Source organism: Pongo pygmaeus, chromosome 7, assembly GCF_028885625.2.
Source record: "Pongo pygmaeus isolate AG05252 chromosome 7, NHGRI_mPonPyg2-v2.0_pri, whole genome shotgun sequence".
In the NCBI taxonomy this organism is placed as follows: Eukaryota; Metazoa; Chordata; class Mammalia; order Primates; family Hominidae; genus Pongo; species Pongo pygmaeus.
The window spans coordinates 97,549,413-97,572,642 of record NC_072380.2 but is presented as its reverse complement, the minus strand read 5'-3'; the positions used below and the strand labels follow the sequence as shown (position 1 = coordinate 97,572,642).

General features: G+C 41.1%; 1 protein-coding gene across 2 annotated transcripts in view; it reads right to left on the bottom strand.

The window, feature by feature from the left end:
* The window catches only part of E2F5 (E2F transcription factor 5), a 37,262-nt gene extending 14,286 nt beyond the window's left edge, over positions 1-22,976 (bottom strand). For both annotated transcript variants that reach the window (XM_054498133.2, XM_054498134.2), the window contains exon 1: positions 22,476-22,976. In XM_054498133.2, coding sequence (XP_054354108.1) covers positions 22,476-22,709 — 234 coding nt within the window. In that variant the 5' untranslated portion in view covers positions 22,710-22,976. The remainder of the gene's footprint in view (positions 1-22,475) is intronic.
* Between the last annotated feature and the right edge of the window lie 254 nt (positions 22,977-23,230).

Below are 23,230 nucleotides of genomic sequence, written 5' to 3'. Positions count from 1 at the left end.
AAGCTGGAGTGCAGTAGTGTGATCTTGGCTCACTGCAACCTCCACCACCTGGGTTCAAGTGATTCTCCTGCCTCAGCCTCCCAAGTAGCTGGGACTACAGGTGTGTACCACCACGCCTGGCTAATTTTTGCATTTTTAGTAGAGACGGGTTTTCACCATGTTGGCCAGGCTGGTCTCGAGCTCCTGACCCCAGATGATCCACCCACCTCGACCTCCCAAAGTGCTGAGATTACAGGCGTGAGCCATGGCACCCAGCCAGTCCCATCATTCTTAAGAAGTTCTGAAGCTAAACACACTGAGATCCAATCCCAGGGCTGCCACTTCCTATTTTCAGCTGGCCTCATTGTAAGCTCACTAAGCCTCATTTCCTTTTTCATAAAATGGTATAACATATACTGAAAGGAGTATTGTGGGAATTAAACTGGATAATCTTACCACAATGTCTACTGCATAGTGATTACTTAAATGTTGGCTAGTCAGCCTCATCATCAAATACAGGTTGAAACGGATCATGAGTAAGACTGTGTTTAAGATTGGTTAAAGTTTATGTGTATACAGACTTACCTTGTTTTATATAGTGTTTGAAAAAGTTGTGTGTGAATTCTTTAAAAACTAATTTGGGGGTTTAATACCTAACAGAATAATACCATGAATCTCCACCACCACCACCACCACTATCACCACTACCTTCCTCCATTCATTTAACACCAAAATGTTCCAGGCTTGGTTCTGGGTCTTAAAGATATAGATGTGACAGAACAAAGTCCCTGCCCTCAAAGAAGAGAGGGAAGTTAATAATATACATATAATTATGTTTGGAGAGAATGCAGGCAAGAGGAAGGTGCTATATCAAACAGGATTTTCAGGGAAAGAGCTCTCTGACAAGGTGACATTTGAACATTTGAATGGAGTAGGAGACCCCTGTGAATGTTTGGTGGTAGAGCATTCTGGGCAGAGGAAGCAGCAAGCATGAAGGCTCTGAAGTGTGAAGGATGCTTAGCTTCTTCAAGGAGAGGCAGGCAGGCCAGTGTGGCAGAATAATGAGAGGGAAAATGGAAAAAGGAGATAAAGACAGGAAAGGAGACCAACAAGAAGGCGATGGCAATAATCCATGCGGGAGATGGTAGTGGCTTGGATGGAGGGGTAGCTATGAAGATGGTGAAAAATGGTAAGATTCTGGATATATTTTGAAGGTATGGCAAGCAGCAGGTCCCTAGAGAGGAATCAGAAATGACTTCAGTTTTTGATAAGAGCAATTACAGATAAGGTATACTACAGAAGGAACCAGTTTGGGGCAATGGAAATAAAGAAACTGGCCTTGGACCTTCTGACATCCACAAGGAGAAATCAAGACCACTGGACACGAGAGTGTGTGGCTTAGGGGAGAGATCCAAGCTAGAGATATAAATTCAGTAGTCTTCAGCAAACAGACATTTTATACCACAAGATGGAATCCACTAGTTTGACATAGGAGGAGAGCATATAAGGGAAGGTTAAGAACCAACTCTGGGGAAGCTTAAGGTCCAGGAAATGAGGGAGCAACCTGACACTGAAGTCAGAAGAAAATCAGAAAGTGTGGGGTCTTGGAATCCAAGGGAAGAGAGTGTAAGAAAGTGTGACCATATCAAGTACTGCTGTCAGAGCAAGTTAGTGAGAACTGATCAGTGATTTGCCTTTGGAAAGATCATGGGTGACTTTGATCAGAGCTGTTTTGGCAGAGAGGTGGGGCTGAAAGTCTTAATGGAGAAATTTCAAGAAAGAATGGAAAGAAAGCTAGAGTAGACAACTCTTGAAGAGTTCTGCTGCAAAGAGGTAAGGAGAAATGGGGCAATATTTTTAGGGAACTGTGGGGTCTCCAGGAAGTTTTTTTTCCTTTTAAAGATGGGAGCTATTTCAACATGTGAGTATGCTGATAGGAATGATCTGGTAAAGAAGAAAGAGGAATCATTAACAATGCAGAAGAGAGAAGGGACGACTGCTAGAGATGGCCATAAGTAGGCAAGGCAGGATGTGAATTCAATAAGTGAGGATTGTCCTTAGATAATAACAGGGCATATTAATAACTGAAGTCCAGCAGAGTACCTGGGTACAGGCATAGGTACATTAGTAGACCAGGTAGGGAGAAAGGTTAGACATTTCCTTCTGGTTGATTTTTATTCTCTCATCAGCATTGGGATGGGGGAGAAAGGAAAGGAGCTATTAATGGTTGAGAGGAGAGAAGAAAGTGCGAAATACTTATATACAAAAGCAAGACAATAGGTAGCATGGAAGGAATGCTGGACAGCACTACTGGCCCCTTTGTAGTTGGTGATCATGAATATAAAGTGAGACCTATCAGCATTATTTTGCATTTTCCTCCAGCCCTGGACAGCTGCCTGGGTACAGACAAGGGGTAGGTGGAGAGCAAAGCAAGTCACCATTCCCAACCCATGCTTGCCACTGTAACTGTTGAATAAGTAGATGCATTTCTTAATCATATTTACTTTAAAAGGCTACATTTACTCTCATAGGATTTTACCTATACAGCCATAAAGGAAGCATCTAATTGTATCACATTAACTCAATTTACAGAAAAAAACAAACAAAAATATTCCTCTGAAAGAATTAGATCTCCCCTCCAAATATTAAATCCTGTTCTAAAAATATGATAACCAAAGGTGAACAAAACAATGTCTATAGGTGGAACAAAATTAAAATTTGCAATGCTGCTAAGAGGTGCTCAAGACAAATGAACCAGGAAAGCTGAGATAGGTAGTCCATAAGTGCTAAAAACGGCTTTAATAATCATGAGGCCACATCCCTTCATTTGAACAAACGAGTCCACTAAGACCCGGTGTTAACTGTGGAAAGGGAGAGACATTATGTGGTAGCTTTATTTGAGTTAGGATTAGCTGAGGCTCATTGGCTCAGGGTTGTTCTTCTGATGGACCATGATGTTGTATTAAAAAGGCTAATATCAAAACAATAATAGGAAACATCCTGTCTTTCAGGTTCTTCACCTGCAAAGCAGGTACTTTATTTGCTGTCTTCCAAAATCACAGAAGTCAATACATGTGCACTCAATAGTTTAGCTACTGTGATTCAGAAACGAACACTACGATGAAGCAGGCCAGAATCCCAAAATAAAAAATGTACAACAGAAGTACTATATAAAACCAATCAGTTCCACTTGAAAATAAGATGGGAAGGACCCCAACTGATGCTCCAAAATTGCCTATAGAGTATTTTAATGAGAATTAAAATGAAAACTGAAAGAACTTGCTTTCAACTGAGCCACATGGTACTTTATGTTGATCTATTTCATGATGAGGTTTGGACTAATTATTATCTAATTTTAAACACTGTTAAAGATAATTTATATCTTTAGATGTTAATGCAGAATGTTTTATTTCAATCCACAATTAAGAGGAACCTTTTATAAGCCAGTAACAGGATAATTGTGTAATAGAATCTTACAGAGACATTATCTAATTTAATGCTCATGGCAGCTTTAGTGTTCTCCCTGTTATATTGGAAACAGATTCACAAAACTAATGAATGATCAAGGTGGAATTTAGCATTAACTGCATATTCATAAATACGTTTGTGGTAAAACACTTTCAAATGGACTTATATAATTTCAAACGACTTTAAATAAATTTGGTGCACAGCCAAAAGTTTCCAAGTTATATAACTGCATTGAAGAAGCAATTCAAATAACAATGGTCTACAGGAAGTTTCATATAAAGTGTATAAAATGGCCTGAAAAAACAGAAAGATCTTAATTTCCATTTATTATTGAAAAATAATAAACAGTAACAAAAAATTGCATACATGTCTAAAGCTCTGGGATTGTGACCAACACTTTATAGAATGAGGTTTAAAAAATGAAACAGTACCTAAAGTAGACAAAATGTTATAAGAGATAGAAAAATGAGAGATTACTTAAGGTGGGAGCAAACAGGAAATAGTTCCTGGAAGAGGCCACTATGTGTTTTCGTGGGTCTGTAGGGGCTACCAAATCAATAAGGAAATTAAATATAGAAGAATAAATAACTTACTTTAAAGACGCAAAGTGCTCCCTCCAGAAGCCGCATGTTTCAATTCCCAGTCACTACTCTACCACAAGGAAATCTCTCCTTAAAAAATCTTCAGGGGTCGTCTTGTCACTCCAAACTAACTGCTACTGTATTTGATATTTTTGAAATGCATAAGCTTTAAAGTTTTTAAAAAAAATTTTAATAAACTTTGTATAAACTTTTAAAAAAGGAAATTCATTTCTATTGTCTTACCAATAGAAATCATCAAAGATGACTCAAATGAAAAAAAGATATTTGATAAAGTGCCTATTTAACTAGGACAACAATGCTGAACCTCAGAAACCTATAAATTATTAAGATCTAGAGACTGCTTGCCTACATTTTCAATTGCAAACTTTGAAAATTTTCTTGGCTGATGCAGTGGCTCATGCCTGTAATCCTAGCACTTTGAGAGGCTGAGGTGTGAGGATTGCTTGAGCCCAGTAGTTTGAGACCAGTCTGGATAACAGAGAGAGCTCCCCATCTCTACAAAAAAAATTTGAAAAATTAGCCAGACAAGTTGGTATGTGCCTGCAGTCCCAGCTATTTGGGAGGCTAAAGTCGAAGAATCACTGGAACCCAGGAGGTTGAGGCTGCAGTGGGCCATGACTGCACCACTGCACTCTAGCCTGGGTGACAGAGTGAGACCCCGTCTCAAAAAGGAAAAAAAGAAAAAATAAATAATAATTCTTTTAAGTATTAACTTCCTAAAACAGGAGAAAGATTAAGTGTGAATCCGCTATTCTACTCCTGAGATTTGCACCTACTTTTTTTTTTGTTTTTTGAGACAGAGTCTTGCTCTGTTGTTCAAGCTGGAGTGCAGTGGCATAATCTTGGCTCACTGAAACCTCCGCCTCCTGGGTGCAAGCAATTCTCCTGCCTCAGCCTCCTGAGTAGCTGGGACTACAGGCGCATGCCACCACACCTGGCTAATTTTTGTATTTTTAGTAGAGAGGGGGTTTCACTATGTTGGCCAAGCTGGTCTCGAACTCCTGACCTCATGATCCACCCTCCTCGGCCTCCCAAATTGCTGGGATTACAGACGTAAGCCACAGTGCCCGGCCTCCATATTTTAACCTCACCCTGTCAGCAACACAGCATAAAGCTTAGGAACATGGGCTCTGAGGGAGACCCCACTTATTAGCTGTGTGGCCTTGGGCAAGCTACTTAGCCTCAAATTCCTCATCTGTAAGATAACTATGAAGATATTGTTGCTGTGAGGATTAAATGAGTATAATATTTGAAATAGAAGAGTGTCTGGCATAGCTGGGCATGGTATTAAATTCTACAAAAATTTTAAAAATTAAAAAAAAATAATAATAATAAATAACAGGGCCAGGCACGGTGGCTCATGCTTGTAATCCCAGCACTTTGGGAGGCCGAGGAGGGTGGATCACGAGGTCAGGAGTTGAAGACCAGCCTGGCCAAGATGGTGAAACCCTGTCTCTACTAAAACTACAAAAATTAGCCATGCGTGGTGGCAGGTGCTTGTAATCCCAGCTACTCGGGAGGCTGAGGCAGGAGAATCGCTTGAACCTGGGTGGCAGAGGTTGCAGTGGGCCGAGATCACACCACTGCACTCCAGCCTGGGTGACAGAGTGAGATTCTGTCTCAAAAAAAAAAAAAGAAAAAAAACAAACAAAAAAACAACAAAGAGATAAACTTAAGCTAATCAGAAAACTAAGTTATACACAAGATTTCATTGCCTAAAGGATAACAAATGGTGTCAGGAACCTAGATTTGTCATATTCAAGAAAAATCTACAAGACAGAATCTACTAGAATGTACATGGATTTTAAAATAATCTAAAAAATCCTGAATTATAGTGAATATGAACTATGACTTGAGTTTACCCCAACTTTCATGTTAGCTGTCTTTGTAACTGCCCAATAGCCCATTCTCAAAACTGATTAAAACTCCCAAAATTACTGAGCACACACATACACAAACATACATGCATATACAGCAAAATGTCAAAAATTTCCTTCACGGGAACTTATAAATGTTACACATATGGAAGAAATAAAAAAGATTTGACTATCTCAATAATTAAAACATATAAAAGAAAACATAAAACCACAAAATAAAACACGGACAAAAGATACAACTCACAAAAACAAAAAAAGTTAACATTCTTGAAAAAGTTTTCAAACTTTTAATGAGTTAATAAAGGAATAACAAAGGAATACACATTAAAACAATAAAAATGTGTCTATATGAAGGCTTATACATGAATTCACAGCAGTATTCATAACAACCAAAACTATACATTTAGTAGAGTAAATGTATTCATAAGCAAAGTGTGGTACATCCATAAAACAAAATACCACTCGGGGAGTGGAAGGAATGAACCATTGGTACATGCAACGATATGAATGACTCTCAAAAACATGCCAAGTGAAAGAAGCTAAGCACAGAGTACGACTTCACTGACATGAAACTCTGAAAAGAGTATTCTAATTCACAGGAAAGAAAGCAGAGCAATGGTTGCTTGGGATTGAGGATGAAGTTGAGGGCTGACTGGGAGGAGGCAAAAGGGAACTGTTGGGGTGATGGGAATGTTCCACATCTGGTTGAGGTGATGGTCATTCAGGTACAAGTATTTATCAAAACTAATTTAACTGTTTGCTTAAAATAGGAGCATTTTATTGATTGATTGATTGATTGATTGATTGAGATGGAGTCTCTCTCTGTCGCCCAGGCTGGAGTGCAGTGGCGTGATCTCCACTCACTGCAACCTTCACCTCCTGGGTCCAAGCAATTCTCCTGCCTAAGCCTCCCGAGTAGCTGGATTATAGGCACCCACCACCAGGCCCAGCTAATTTTTTTATTTTTAGTAGAGATGGGGTTTCACCATGTTGGCCAGGCTGGTCTCGAACTCCTGACCTCAAGTGATCTGCCCGCTTGGCCTCCCAAAGTGCTGGGAGTACAGGCATGAGCCACTGCACCTGGCCAGGAACATTTTAATGTATGTCAAGTATATATATAAAGTTGACTGAAAAAAAATACTATTCATTACTTTTCAAATTTGCAAAATACAAAAAAATTAGAATACCCAACATTTATTTTATGTATGCATGTATACATGTATGTATCCATCTCTCTATGTATCTGTCAGTTATCCAACAAACACTTCAATGTAGCATTTACTATGTGCCAGATGCTGTTTAAGTGCTTTAAAAGTAAAAACTCATTTTGATAACTTCTTTAAACATAACCACCTGAGGTAGGTAATATTATTGTCCCATTTTTGCAAAAGAGGAAACCAAAGCTGAGTAACTTGCCCAAGGGCACTAAATATTATAAAGTCGGGACATAAACTCAGAGATGCCATGCTACTTCTGATGCTGTGAGATGGTTGGTCACAATCATATGCTGCTATTGGACTGAAAACTAATTTCATCTTTTTGTAATTTGACAACATTAAGTAAAGGACTTAAAAACGATTATTATACTCTGCTCCAGTAATTCTTTAGTATAAACTGTCTAAAAGCCCAAAATGTTTTCTGGAACATTAATTACCTCTGTTACTAAAACCAGTGGACACTATTAAGTCCTGTTGCATCCTCTGTAGCACTGGACACTGGTTGGCTACTCCCTCTTCCCTTAAACATCATTCTCTAGTCTTGGTGTTACCATACCCTCAGGCTTTTCTCTTCTTATTTTCCCTTTCTTCTGCCCTCTGCCACTGAACTACTAGTGTTTCAGAGTTCCATTCTTGTTCCTCTTTCTGCTAAAAACCATTTTCCTTACATAAACTTCATAAATCAACCATATCCAAGTCAAACAGGAAGCCCTCAACTTTATCTTGGGTTCCAAACCTATAATTCCGACAGGCTTCCAGAGACCTACCCTAGGATGTCCCACAGGCATCTTATTCATGTCCAGAATTGAATTTACCATTCCTCTCAATTCTTTCTCCCTTTTGATAACTTCTAAGTGAAAATCACCACTATCTACTCCGTTTACCAAGCCAGCAATATGGCAGTCATTGATAATTTTTCCTATTCCCAGACTCAGCACCAGGTTCTGTCACTTCCACAATGTGAAGTCACCAGAATCTCTCCATTTCTTATTGTCCCTGCCTCTAACCTAGTTTAGGCCTGTAAATCTGCTTGCAATCCAATATTCTCTTCATACAACAGTCATCTGATTTATAGCCTCTCAAATGTACCCACATGTTTCTCTGCCTCTTGGCTCTGACATACACTGTCTTGCTGACTAGGAATGTCCTCTCACTTAACTCAAAACTAATAGCTATTTGTTGAAAGCTTATAATGGACTGGCTGGGTCAGCACTGGTAACACAGAAGACAGTCCCTGGCCTAGAGCGAAACATGGGCAAACAAAGGAACAAATAATTCCATATTGTGATAAAGGATAGTAAGGCAAAAACCCAGGTTGCTGAGAAGCACAATAAGCAGGAACCTACTTTAGTCACTTTAGATTAAGGAAAGAGTCAGGACAAGCATCTGTATGCACTGCATTCCCTTAGTTTCCATTGCTAACTGTCACAAATGACCAGAAATGTAGTTGCTTAAGACAAAACAAATTTTTTAAATAAAATTGGTAATTAAAAATTTTATATATTTATTGTTTACAAAACGTTGTTTTGAAATATGTATACATTGTGGAATAGCTAAATCAAGCCAGTTAACATGCATTATCTCACATACTGATCATTATTTTTTTTGTGATGAGAACACTCAAATTCTGTTTTCTTAGCAATTTTCAAGAAGGCAAACACATTGTTATTAACTATAGTCACCACGATGCATATTAGATCTCTCAAATTTATTCTTGTCTAACTGAAATTTTGTATCCTTTGACCAACATCTCCCCAAGCTCCTGGTAACCACCATCCCACTCTTAGATTCTATGAATTTGACTATTTTAGATTCTATATATGAGATCATGTGTCTTTCTGTGCCTGGCTTATTTGCTTAGCAAAATATCCTCCAGGTTCATCTACGGTGTCAAAAACTGACAGGATTTCCTTTTTTTTTTTATGGTTGAATAGTAGCACAAATTTATTATCTCATAGTTCTACAGATCAGAAGTCCAAAATGGATCTCACTGAGCTAAAATCAAAATATTGATAAGGCTGTGCTCCTTCTAGATGCTCCAAGGAAGAATCGATTTCTTTGCCGTTCCAGGTTCCAGAGGCTATCACACTTCTTGGCTCATGACCCCTTCTTCCAACAGCAGAAAGGTCATTTTCAAGCTTCTACCTCTTTGGTTCTCACTCTCTTCTTCCTCCTTCCACTTTGAAGAACTTTTTGATTACAACAGGCACAGCAAGATATTCCAGGAAAAATCTCCACATCTTGGCTGGGCATGGTGGCTCATGCCTGTAATCCCAGCATTTTAGGAGGCCGAGGTGGGCAGATCACTTGAGATCAGGAGTTCGAGACCAGCCTGACCAATACGGTGAAACCCTGTCTCTACTAAAAATACAAAAATTACCTGGGCATGGTGGTGGGCACCTTTAGTCCCAGCTACTAGGGAGGCTGAAACAGGAGAATTGCTTGAACCCAGGAGGCGGAGGTTGCAGTGAGCCAAGATCATACCACTGCACTTCAACCTGGGTGACAGAGAGAGATGCCATCTCAAAAAAAAAAAAAAAAAAAAAAGAGAGGAAAAATCTCCCCATCTTAAAATCAGCTGATTAGCAACTTTGACCTTAGTTCCCCTTTCCTATGAAACTGAACATATTCACAGGTCCTAGGAATTAGGACACGAACATCTTTGAGGGACCACTGTTCTGCCTACAAAAACATCTAAAAGAAGGAGAAAAAAACTGAGACCAGTCGGTTTGGAGAAGTGGCCAGTTGTGTGTTTGTGTATGCGTGGTGCAGTGGTGGTGGTGGTGTGTGTGCGTGTGTGTTCACACACGTGCAGAAGTCCATTTCAGGCAGCAGGAAACGCCTGTGCAGCAGCCCTGAGGTGGGAGGAGAGGGCATGTGAGAGTGCTGAAGGAGAGTCAGTGAGACTGGAGTCATCTAAGAGGGAGTGCGTAGACGAGGTGGCAGAGGAAGGAGGGCCAGACTAGGCAGGATCTTGTGGGTGTCCGAACGTTGTTCTAAGTAGAGGTGTAATATAACCTTAAATTCTTAAATTTCATATATATTGATGACATCTGACTTTTGAGTCCCGGAGTTCCTAGGTCAGCTCCCAGCTACTCCCTGAAGCCTTTTATGGCTTTTGTATCCCCAATCCTCAAGGCTCAGGTAGGTGCTCCCAAACACTCCTCACAGTGTTAAAAGTGTGGAAGTGCCCATTTCTCTGATTTTTTCTGATAACTATAATCTGGAAGCTACTAAAATAAAGAACAATGGGGCACACATTTGTGAACACATTATTTGTTGTATGAAATAGGAAAAAAAAAAAAAACTTATATACCTACTAATAAGAATGGTTAATTCTGGGTAATATGATAGATCAAAATTATGAAGACATTATAAATCATGTTTACAATTTGGAAAAATAGGTTGGGTGCAGTGGCTAATGCCTATAATCACAGCACTTTCAGAGCCTGAGGTGGGCGGATCACTTGGGGCCATGACTTCAAAACCAGCCTGGCCAACACGACGAAACCCCATCTCTACCAAAATACAAAAATTACCCAGGCGTGGTAGTTCACGCCTATAATTCCAGCTACTTGGGTGGCTGAGGCAGGAGACTCGCTTGAGCCTGGGTGGTGGAGGTTGCAGTAAGCCAAGATCTCACCACTGCATTCCAGCCTGGGTGACAGAGACTCTGCCTCAAAAATAATAATAATAATATTAATAAGTAGGAATAATAAACATTTGATCTCAGCTATAAAAAGTTGCAAGAAATGGGAAATACTAAAAATTGTTGACAGTGGTTCTCTGTGAGTGGTTGCATACTGGGCAAATTTTACTCTAGACTATATTAACCTTTTCCCCTAAGCTTTCTACTATTTGTATGTTACTTCAGTAATTGTATTTTAGGTTGGAAAAGGAACATCAGAAAGTATATCCTCACTTTCACAAAAATATTAAGATGTAAGAGGAAACTTATGGACTCGTAATTGAGGACAGTCAGTCTTTACTGGTGAAATTAAAACAATGATTTATTTAGGAGGGGATGGAGCAAGATGGCAGAGTAGGACTCTTCAGCAATTTTCCCCAGCAGAAACGTCAATTTGAACAAGTATCCATACTATAACATACCTTCACAAGAGCTAAATAAGCCATATGAGAGATTACACTGTCTGGTTGCAGCACAATAATAAGAAAAGTCACATCGAAGAGGGTAAGAAGGGCAGTTTTATATTACCCCGTCATCCCTCCCTCAATCCTAGGAAGCACAGCAAGGAGAGAGACACCATCCCTTTAACTCCAATGCTAGGATTGCCAAAGTAAAACCCAACACTGGTGAGACCACCACAACCCCATGTTCCAGGCTAGTACCCATGGGCTGAAGCTCTAGATCCAGCCTAGTGCCAAGCAGGATCACATAACCCCAGGCTTCAGGCTTTCAAGGCAAACTCAATCTCTGGGCTGCACCAGTGCCAGGCTGATGTCAGCAGTCCAGGGCTCTGGACAACTCAGAACACCAGGGATATCTCAGTGAACTTTGGCTTCAGACTGCACCACTCTTGTGCTGGCCACAACTGCCCCAAGCTTCTGGCCTGCCTCAGTGCTCAAAGTGCTGAAAGAAACCCTGCCAGCCAAGAATACCAAACCCCACAAAGCTGTCCTTCAGAAATGAAGAAGAGATAAAGCCTGTTCCAGAAAAACAGAAGATGAGGGAGTTCATGACTACCAGAACTGTTTTACAAGAAATTGAACAATGAGAACACATGGACACAGGAAGGGGAACATCACACTTCGGGGACTGTTGTGGGGTGGGGGCGGGGGGAGGGATAGCATTGGGAGATACACCTAATGCTAGATGATGAGTTAGTAGGTGCAGCGCACCAGCATGGCACATGTATACATATGTAACTAACCTGCACATTGCGCACATGTACCATAAAACCTAAAGTATAATAATAACAATAATAATAATAAAAGAAATGGTAAAGGGAAGTCTTCAAGCTCAAAACAAACAAACAAAAAAGGATGCTAAGGAATAACACAAAACAATCTGAAAGTCTAAAACTTGCTTAAAAGTAAGTACACTGACTAAAGATATAAGCAATTCATGCGGCATCATCACAGAATTAAAGTATTCTGGATTTTGTGTAGAAGTTAAAAGACAAAACTATTAAAAATCATAATAGCTGCAATAATTTTTAAGCAATAGATGATATAAAAAGATAAAACTTGTGACATCAAATATTCAAAATGTGAGCAGGGGACTGGAATAAAAGCGTAGAGGCTTTTTTGTTGTTAGGTTTTTTGTTTGTTTGTTTTTGCGATCAAAGTTGTTATCAGCTTAAAATACCGCATTGTAAGGTTTTTTTTGGTAAGCCTCATGGTAACAACAAAGCAAAAACCTATGGCAGATACATAAAAAGGCAAGGAATCAAAACATACCACTAGACAACATAATTTGTCACAAAAGAAGATAGAAAGAAAGGAAGAAAATATCTACGAAACAACTAGAAAACAACAAAATGACAGTATTAACTACTTACCTATGAATGATAACCCTGAATGTAATGGATTAAGTTCTCCAATAAAAAGGCAAAGTAGTTAAATGGATTTTTAAAAACACTCAATTTATGCTGTCTATAAGAGGCTTGCTTCACCTGTAAGGACATAGACTGAAAATGAAAGAATGGAAAACGATACTCCATGCAAATAGAAACCAAAAGAAAGCAGGAGTGGCTATACATATATCAAATTAAATTGATTTTAAGTCAAAAACTATAAAAAGATACAAAGGTCACTATATAATACTAAAAGGGTCAATTCAGCAACATGAGATATAAGAGTTGTAAATATGTGTGAACCCAATATTGCAGCACCTAAATATATAAAGAAAACATTAATAAATCTGAAGGGAGAGAGAAACAGTAATACAACAATAGTAGGGGATTTCAACAGCCCACTTTCAGTAATGGACAGAACGCAGAGACAATAAATAAGAAAATATCAAACTTAAACTATACTCTAGATCAAACGAACCTAACATCCATCCAACAGTAGAAGAATACACACGCTCCTCAACTGCACACAGAACATTCTCCAGGTTAGATTATATATGAGGCCAAAAAACAAATCATAACAAATTCTAGAAGACTGAGATAATTACAAGTATCTTTTCTAACCAAAATCATTAACAAGAGAAACTACAGAATATTCGCAAATACATGGAAATTTAAAAACAAAAAACATCCTCTTAAACAACTAATGAATCAATGAAAAAATATAAAGGGAAATTGAAAAATATCTTAAATGAAAATGGAAACAATGTAACAAAATCTATGGAATACAGCAAAAGCAGTTCTAACAGGGATTTTTTTTTATGCTTGGATGTTAGAGAAAACTAAGGAGGAATTTATGTATATATATACCATATATACACCTTATATATATATACACACCATATATATACACCTTACATATATATACCATATATATACACCTTATATATACACCATATATATACACCTTATATATATACCATATATACACCTTATATATATACACCATAGATACACCTTATATATATACACCATAGATACACCTTATATATATATACCATATATACACCTTACATATATATACCATATATATATACACACACACACACACACACCCCTTAAGTTCTGGGGTACATGTGCAGAACGTGCAGTTTTGTTACATAGGTATACACGTGCCATGGTGGTTTGCTGCAACCATCAACTCGTCACCTACATTAGGTATTTCTGTTAATGCTATCCCTCCCCTAGCCCCCAAACCCCGAACAGGCCCCACTGTGTGATGTTCCCCTCCCTGTGTCCATGTGTTCTCCTTGTTCAACTCCCACTTACAAGTGAGAACATGTTGTGTTTGGTTTTCTGTTATTGTGATAGTTTGCTGAGAATGATGGTTTCCAGCTTCATCCATGTCCCTGCAAACGACATGAACTCATCTTTTTTTATGGCTGCATAGTATTCCATGGTGTATATGTGCCAGACTTTCTTTATCCAGTCTATCATTGATGGATATTTGGGTTGGTTCCAAGTCTTTGCTATTGTGAATAGTGCTGCAATAAACATACGTGTGCATGTGTCTTTATCATAGAATGATTTATACTCCTTTGGGTATATAGCCAGTAATGGGATTGCTGGGTCAAATGGTATTTCCAGTTCCAGATCCTTGAGGAATCACCACACTGTCTTCCACAATGGTTGAACTAATTTAACTCCCACCAACAGTATAAAAGCATTCCTATTTCTCCACACCCTCTCCAGCATCTGTTGTTTCTTGACTTTTTAATGATCGCCATTGTAACTGGCGTGAGATGGTATCTCATTGTGGTTTTGATTCTCATTTCTCTAGTGACCAGTGATGATGAGCATTTTTTCATGTTTGTTGGCTGCATAAAAGTCTTCTTTTGAGAAGTGTCTGTTCATATCCTTTGCCCACTTTTTGATGGGGTTGTTTTTTATTGTAAATTTGTTTAAGTTCTTTGTAGATCCTGGATATGAGCTCTTTGTCAGATGGGTAGATTGCAAAGATTTTCTCCCATTCTGTAGGCTGCCTGTTCATTCTGATGATAGTTTCTTTTGCTGTGCAGAAGCTCTTTAGTTTAATTAGATTCCATTGGTCAATTTTGACTTTTGTTGCTATTGCTTTTGGTGTTTTAGACATGAAGTCTTTGCCCATGCTTTTGTCCTGAATGGTACTGCCCAGGTTCTTTTCTAGGATTTTTATGGTTTCAGGTCTTATGTTTAAGTCTTTCATCCATCTTGAGTTGATTTTTGTATAAGATGTAAGGAAGGGCTCCAGTTTCAGTTTTCTGCATATGGCTAGCCAGTTTTCCAACATCATTTATTAAATAGAGAATCTTTTCCCCATTGCTTCTTTGTGTCAGGTTTGTCAAAGATCAGATGGTTGTAGATGTGTGTTGTTACTTCTGAGGCCTTTGTTCTGTTCCATTGGTCTATATATCTGTTTTGGTACCAGTACCATGCTGTTTTGGTTACTGTAGCCTTGTAGTTTAGTTTGAAGTCAGGTACCATGATGCCTCCAGCTTTGTTATTTTTGCTTAAGATTGTCTTGGCTATGCAGGCTCTTTTTTGGTTCCATATGAAGTTTAAAGTAGTTTTTTCCAATTCTGTGAAGAAAGTCATTGGTAGCTTGATAGGGATAGCATTGAATCTATAAATTACTTTGGGCAGTATGGCCATGTTCATGATATTGATTCTTCCTATCCATGAGCATGGAATGTTTTTCCATTTGTTTGTGTCCTCTTATTTCCTTGAGCAGTGGTTTATAGTTCTCCTTGAAGAGGTCCTTCACATCCCTTGTAAGTTGGATTCCTAGGTATTTTATTCTCTTAGTAGCAATTGTGAATGGGAGTCCACTCATGATTTGGCTCTTTGTCTGTTACTGGTGTATAGGAATGCTTGTGATTCTTGCACATTCATTTTGTATCCTGAGATTTTGCTGAAGTTGCTTATCAGCTTAAGGAGATTTTGGGCTGAGAAAATGGGGTTTTCTAAATGTACAATCATGTCATCTGCAAACAGGGACAATTTGACTTCCTCTTTTCCTAATTGAATACACTTTATTTCTTTCTCTTGCCTGATTGCCCTGGCCAGAACTTCCAACACTATGTTGAATAGGAGTGGTGTGAGAGAGGACATCCCTGTCATGTGCCACTTTTCAAAGGGAATGCTTCCAGTTTTTGCCCATTCAGTATGATATTGGCTGTGGGTTTGTCATAAATAGCTCTTATTATTTTGAGATACGTTCTATCAATACCTAGTTTATTGAGAGTTTTTAGCATGAATGACTGTTTAATTTTGTCAAGGCCTTTTCTGCATCTATTGAGATAATCACATGGTTTTTGTCATTGGTTCTGTTTATGTGATGGATTACATTTATTGATTTGCATATGTTGAACCAGCCCTGCATCCCAGGCACGAAGCCAATTTGATTGTGTTGGATAAGCTTTTTGATGTGCTGCTGGATTTGGTTTGCAGTATTTTATTGAGGATTTTTGCATCAATGTTCATCAGTTATATGGGCCTGACATTTTCTTTTTTTTCATTGGCCCATTTGGTTTCTTCAGAGGCCTCACTCCTTGCCTTACAGATGATCACCTTCCTGCTGTGTCCTCACATAGTCTTTCCTCTGGGTGGGAGCATCTGAGGCGTCTCTTTGTATATCCAAATTTCCCCTTTCTCATAAGGACCCCAGTCAGATTAGATCAGGTCACAGCTTAATTTTAGCTTAATTATCTTTCAAAGGCCCTATCCCCAAATACAATCACATTCTGATGTATGGAGGTAAGGCCTTCAACATATGAATTTTGGGGGACACATTTCAGCCTATAACATCCATTAAGCAACAAATTCCATTCTGTCTTCCCTCAACCCCTGGTAACCTCCCTTCTACTTTCTGCCCCTACGAATTTGACTACTCTAGGTACCTCACATAAGTGGAATCATACAGTATTTATCTTTTTTGTGACTGGCTTATTTCACCTAGCATTATGTCCTCGAAGTTCATCATGTTGCAGCATATGTCAGCATTTTCTTCTTTCTAAGGCCGAAGAATATTCCATTGCATATATACCACATTTTGTTAAGCTACTCATCTATTGATGGACATTAGGATTGCATCCACATTTTGGCTATTATGAATGCTGCTGTTGTGAACACAGGGGTATACATACCTTCTTGAGGCCCTGCTTTTAATTCTTTGGGTATACACCCAGGAGTGGAAGGGTCCTGAGAATTTGTAAGCACGCACTAAAGTTCTCGCTGTCCTACCCACATATCCCTCCTTAGGCTAATTCTACCTTAAAATGTTTGCCTGGTATTACAAACTAGGGTCTTTTGTTGTCGTTGTTGCTGTTTTTTGAGACGGAGTCTCGCTCTGTCACCCAGGCTGGAGTGCAGTGGCATGATCCTGGCTCACTGCAAGCTCCGCCTCTCGGGTTCACACCATTCTCCTGCCTCAGCCTCCTGAGTAGCTAGGACTACAGGCACCAGTCATCATGCCCGACTAATTTTTTTGTATTTTTAGTAGAAACGGGGTTTCACCGTGTTGGCCAGGATGGTCTCGATCTCCCAACCTCGTGATCTGCCCGCCTCAGCCTCCCGAGTAGCTAGGACTACAGGCACCAGTCATCATGCCCGACTAATTTTTTTGTATTTTTAGTAGAAACGGGGTTTCACCGTGTTGGCCAGGATGGTCTCGATCTCCCAACCTCGTGATCTGCCCGCCTCAGCCTCTCAAAGTGCTGGGATTACAGGTGTGAACCACCAGGCCCGGCCAAACTAGTGTCTTAAATTATTTATTTATCCCAGGATGTGTATCTAAATCAGGCTCATAAACAGGTATGCATCAGGGACCTGTCAGATAAGATGCATCATACTTTATCACATTAACTCAGGTATAATTCAGGTAATTTATAAGTTAAAGAATTATAATAAAAGAGATAAGCAATCTTCATCATGCTTAAAAAAGCTCAAGGTGACACTAAAATGGCAAATAAAATGTAGAAATTTAGTTATAACTTACATTTAATAGGAATTTTCAAAACAACATACAGATACATAGTCATGACTATCTTAACAGTAGTTCAAATTCTTAACTGTGAACAAGTGGAATCCTACTTTAATTTGTGCAATAATACAGAATTTGTCACCAATACCTTCATTTTCAAGAGCACAGTACCTCCCTCTTTTCCACCATGGGCAGAGGAGTAAGAATAATCATGCATTTTTCCATGCCCTTACACAAATGGAAACTTACTTACATACATTTATTTTTGAAGACTACTGAAAGATGGTATAACATAGAGAATAACAATAAATGGTCTAGTTTCAAATCTTAGCTCTCACTTTCTACTGTACAACACCAGGCAAGTTATCTAACCTATCTTGGCCTACTTAACTAGCAGTTTCTTATGCTGTGAAATGGGGCTGTTCTGCCGAAATGTTCACTGTTGTTAAGAGAGAACATTAGCTAAAAACATGTAAAATGTTTTGCATATGGTAAGCTCTTGATGTATGTTAGCTATTAACAGCATAAACTGGCAAACCACGTAGCTTGAAATAACCATGATATAATTTCTTATCTCACTGGAATAAAGAAATAACTATCCCACCTCCACTATTGTAAATGAGACTATATGGTGTAGGTGAAGCTGCAGAGATAATGAATAAACTTTCCTCACATCACTTTCAATGTCTTTCTATTGCCTCCTAATTGTTAAGTTATACTACAACAGCTTTATTAAAATTAATTTTCTGTGTTGAGCCATGTTTTTTTTTGAGACACAGTTTTGCTCTTGTCACCCAGGATGGAGTGCAGTGGCGCAATCTTGGCTCACTGCAACCTCCGCCTCTTGAGTTCAAGGGATTCTCCTGCCTCAGCCTCCCAAGTAGCTGGGATTACAGGCGCCTGCCACCATGCCTGGCTAATTTTTTTGTATTTTTAGTAGAGACGGGGTTTCACCATGTTGGGCAGGGTGGTCTCGAACTCCTGACCTCAGGTGATCCGCCGACCTCAGGTGATCCGCCGGCCTCAGCCTCTCAAAGTGCTGGGATTACAGGCGTGAGCCACCACGCCTGGCCGAGCCATGTTTTCAATTAGTTATATTATTAAGAAGAAATGGCCAGGCGCGGTGGCTCACGCCTGTAATCCCAGCACTTTGGGAGGCTGAGGTGGGAGGATCACGAGGTCAGGAGATCAAGACCATCCTAACATGGTGAAACCCCACCTCTACTAAAAATACAAAAAAAAAAAAAACTAGCCGGGCATGGTGGCAGGTGCCTGTAGTCCCAGCTACTCAGGAGGCTGAGGCAGGAGAATGGCGTGAACCTGGGAGGCAGAGCTTGCAGTGAGTCGAGATCGCGACACTGCACTCCAGCCTGGGTGACAGAGTGAGACTCCGTTTCAAAAAAAAAAGAAGAAATGTGTCACTAAGATACAACCTTACGTTCTTATTCTCCAGCAGCATAAGATAGAAAAGAAATAGCATCTATGTGGTCTAGGATACTTTATGATATCCAAAATATTTGGATATTTTACTTGAAGTTTGATATACTTTTTTATTCTTTGGGATATTCAAAAACTGCTTCTTCAAGGCCGGATGCGGTGGCTCACGCCTGTAATCCCAGCACTTTGGGAGACTGAGGTAGGCAGACAGCTTTGAGCTCAGGAGTTCGAGACCAGCCTGGGCAACATGGCAAAACCCTGTCTCTACTAAAAATATAAAAATAAGCCAGGCATAAAGGTGTACGCCTGTAGTGGCAGCTACTTGGTAGGCTGAGGCAGGAGAATCACTTGAGCCCGGGAAGTGGAGGTTACCATGAGCTGAGATTGTACCATTGCACTCCAGCCTGGGCGACAGAATGAGACCCTGTCTCAAAAAACAAACAAACAAGACCAGCCAAAAAACCATATATATATATATTGTTTCTTTAACTGCGTTTAAAAGTCAAATGTATAACTTAAAAGTTTCAAAAAAATTATGCTGAAATATGCCCCCACCAAAGTAAGAATACAAGAAAAAGAGAAAATGTGTCTTTACAATTTCAAATTAGAGGAAATTTATAATTGTCAGTGTGAGTCCATCTTTAATATGTATTATCAAACATGTCTTAATGGACTGGGTAGGGTGGCTCACGCCTGTAATCCCAGCACTCTGGGAGGCTGAGGCAAGCAGATCATCTGAGGTTGGGAGTTCGAGACCAGCCTGGCCAACACGGTGAAACCCCATCTCTACTAAACATTAAAAAATGAGTCGGGCATGGTGGCAGGCACCTGTAATCCCAGCTACTTGGGAGGCTGAGGCAGGAGAATCACCTGAACCTGGGAGGCGGAGGTTGCAGTGAGCAGAGATCACACCACTGCACTCCAGCCTGGGTGACAGAGCAAGACTCAGTCTCAATAAAAAAAAAAAAGTCTTTAACGATCTTTTACTATGGTGTATAATAAGAAATAGCATTGGAAAGATTTCGATGTAAGATTTTTGGCCAGGTGCGGTGGCTCACGCCTGTAATCCCAGCACTTTGGGAGGCCGAGGCGGGTGGATCACAAGGTCAGGAGATCGAGACCATTCTAGCTAACACAGTGAAACCCTGCCTCTACGAAAAATACAAAAAAAATTAGCCGGGTGCGCTGGCGGGCGCCTGTAGTCCCAGCTACTCCGGAGGCTGAGGCAGGAAAATGGCGTGAACCCAGGAGGCGGAGCTTGCGGTGAGCCGAGATCACGCCACTGCACTCCAGCCTGGGCGACAGAGCAAGACTCCGTCTCAAAAAAAAAAAAAAAAAAAAAAGATTTTTACATATATAAGTATATATAAATAAATGAAAAATACACATAAAATACATAAAACATATATGTTTTTCATACATATATATATGAAAACTAATGACATTCAAACTCTTTTCTAGGAGTATAAAGTCATTAATATAATAGTGTTACTGTAGAAACCTTTGAATTTTTAGGAGAGTTCCAGAATGAATAAAGCAATTATTGTTATGAAATATCAAACTTTACATCCTACTCACTGCCTCTGCGACTTCTGTAGGGCAATTATATAGCCACAGATGAAACAGGAGGAAGCTAAAGAATTTCAAGTCAAGAAAGGGCAAAGTTCCACCATATCCTGAGGCAAGCTAGGGGAGAAGCCCTCAAAGTCCAGCCGTCAGAGTTCAGTTTTATCTGGAAAACCCCAAACTTCCCTGATTTTCTTACACCAAAGTCACAGGCTACAGTTGAATTTCTAGATTTTGAACAGCAGTTTGCCAACTGTGCTTTGTAACATTCCTGGCTTTCTCTGATAACTTCATGACTTCCTGTGAAATTCTTTAAACAGAATCCATTTTAATTCACTACAATTTAAATACTACACATGCCATAAATCACTTTGAGGGAGAGAAAGGAAGAAGGGGCTGTGGTGGAAAAAAGAGAACAAGGAATTTCCAGAGTTGGGAAAAAATTCCAGGAATAACATTTCAAAAAGAAAATAGTAGAAATTACTTACCAAAATGCAAAATATGTGCAGCATGCCTCAGTTGTATGAAGTTGAACAATTTAGATAATTCAGTTCAACAATCACTGATTGAACACCAACTACATCCAGGGAAAGGAGAGGGCACTGAAAGATCTACTTCCCCTTGGGCTACACTGGAGGAGGGCCTCTAGCAGAAGAGTTGGCCCCTGCAAGTCTTGGTCCTTACATTCAGGGAGCTGCCACTGCTTTATGCAGAGCCTTGAGGATGCAGTGACACTCTCAAGCCAGGTAAGGTGGTCCAGGCACTCCCCTGGGAGCTGGGGCCAATCCTCCAAGTAAGGCCACATTTAGGGAGTCAAAGGGGATTTGCAGTGATTACTGAGCGGTTAGTATTTTTTGTTTGTTTGTTTCTAAAACTTTAGTTCTTAAACTTCGCGCGGAGTGACCACATTCTCATTATCCTGAGCATTCTTCCAGGATTCTTCCAAATCCTTCCTAGATCGGTTAAGTCATTCTGTATGACAGAACAGCTTTTGATGCCTGCTTCTGTTTGAAAAATCTGAACGCTGTAAAGGACGACGCAGGGAGAGAGTTTACTGAGCACTTCCACCTCTTTGGGTGAAAGTTGTAAAATATCCCCTTTTCGTGTGACAGCAGATCTCACTTTTAGAAACCCATGACACATGCCAAATGAAGTCACAAATCAAATACCCCTCCCTAACCAGGGTGATGAAAGAAGTGCACAAGGAAGACTTAATACTATTCTATCGGGGAGGGGCGTGGAAAGAAGTACTTTTTTTTCTTTCATCTGGTAGAGATGGAAGACTGGGTTTTGTTTTTCCTCCTTTTTATTTAAACTACAGGAACATGGTTCCAACTGGAATCGCCTATTGAAACCATCCATTCTTAACAGCAAAATCGATATCCACGGTGTCTCCGGGTAAAGCGCCCGTCACCCCGTGAGCCTCTGCCGCAGGTGGACGCAGAGCAACAGACACTCGGTTACCCTCAGGTCCCTGCGCCCGGCGACAGAAGCCACGCGGGCGCGCTCGAGGTCCTGGGCTCTTTGTGGAGAGCCCGGCGTGGCGCCGGGCCCCATTGGTTACGCGTCCGCTCCGGGCCATCCTGGTCCCTCGTCCCTCCCCCATCCCGGCGTCCACGACCCGGGCGCAGGCCACATGGTCCTCGGATTGCCCGGTACCGGGTCCCCGCAAGGCGCGTCTACACCACGCCGCTAGACCCACGAGGCGAGGGGCTGGGCTTCCCCGGGGGCCACGGGTTCCGAAGTCCGCCCCCGTCCCTGCCTCCGGAGCTCACCGCTTTGAGATCCAGAACGCCGTCCTTGGCCTCCTGCAGCAGCGACACGAACTTGGTAGTGAGCAGCCCCAGGCTCTTCTCGTGCCTGCTGCTGCCGCCCCCGGCGCCCCCGAGCTGCGGCGGCGGCGGCGGCTGCGGGGCTTGCGCCTGCGGAGGCTGCGGCGGCGGCCGCTGGCCCTGCCCCTGCCCTGCCGGCGCTTGCTGGCCCGAGCTCGCGGGCTCTGCCGCCGCCATCGCGTCCTGGCCCCGCGGTGGTCGGGCCCCCGCGCACTTTCGCTCGCCGGCCCCGCCCGCGGCCACCTGCCGGGTCGGCTCCGCTGCGGCCGCTTCCCCGCCCGCCAAGAGCGGTAGTGCGGGTCGCTGGCTGCTGCAAACAACAGGTGTGCGGCGCCCACGGGAGTCTGGGCCGCTTGTCACGCCGGGCCTCTGCCCCCTCCCCAAGCCCGGGTAAGCGTGAATGAGGCCCACGACCGAGGGGGGAGGGGTGGAAACGAGGAGAAGGGGCTGCGAGGGGTGGGGACCTGAGTTTAAATGGCAGGAAGTGACGCCGCCGCCCGCCGTTGCCTAGAAACACATTTTTCTGTAGGAAGGAGGAGCGCACGAGGAGGAGGAGGTGGGGTGTTGGCGCGTGTGTTTCACACTCGCCTCCCTGGCGTTCGCGAGCTGACCCGAGGAGTGGTAATCTCACGCGGCAAAGAAGGGAGGAAGAAAAAAAGTAGACAAAAGAAAAAATGACTTTTATCTGGGCAGAAAGT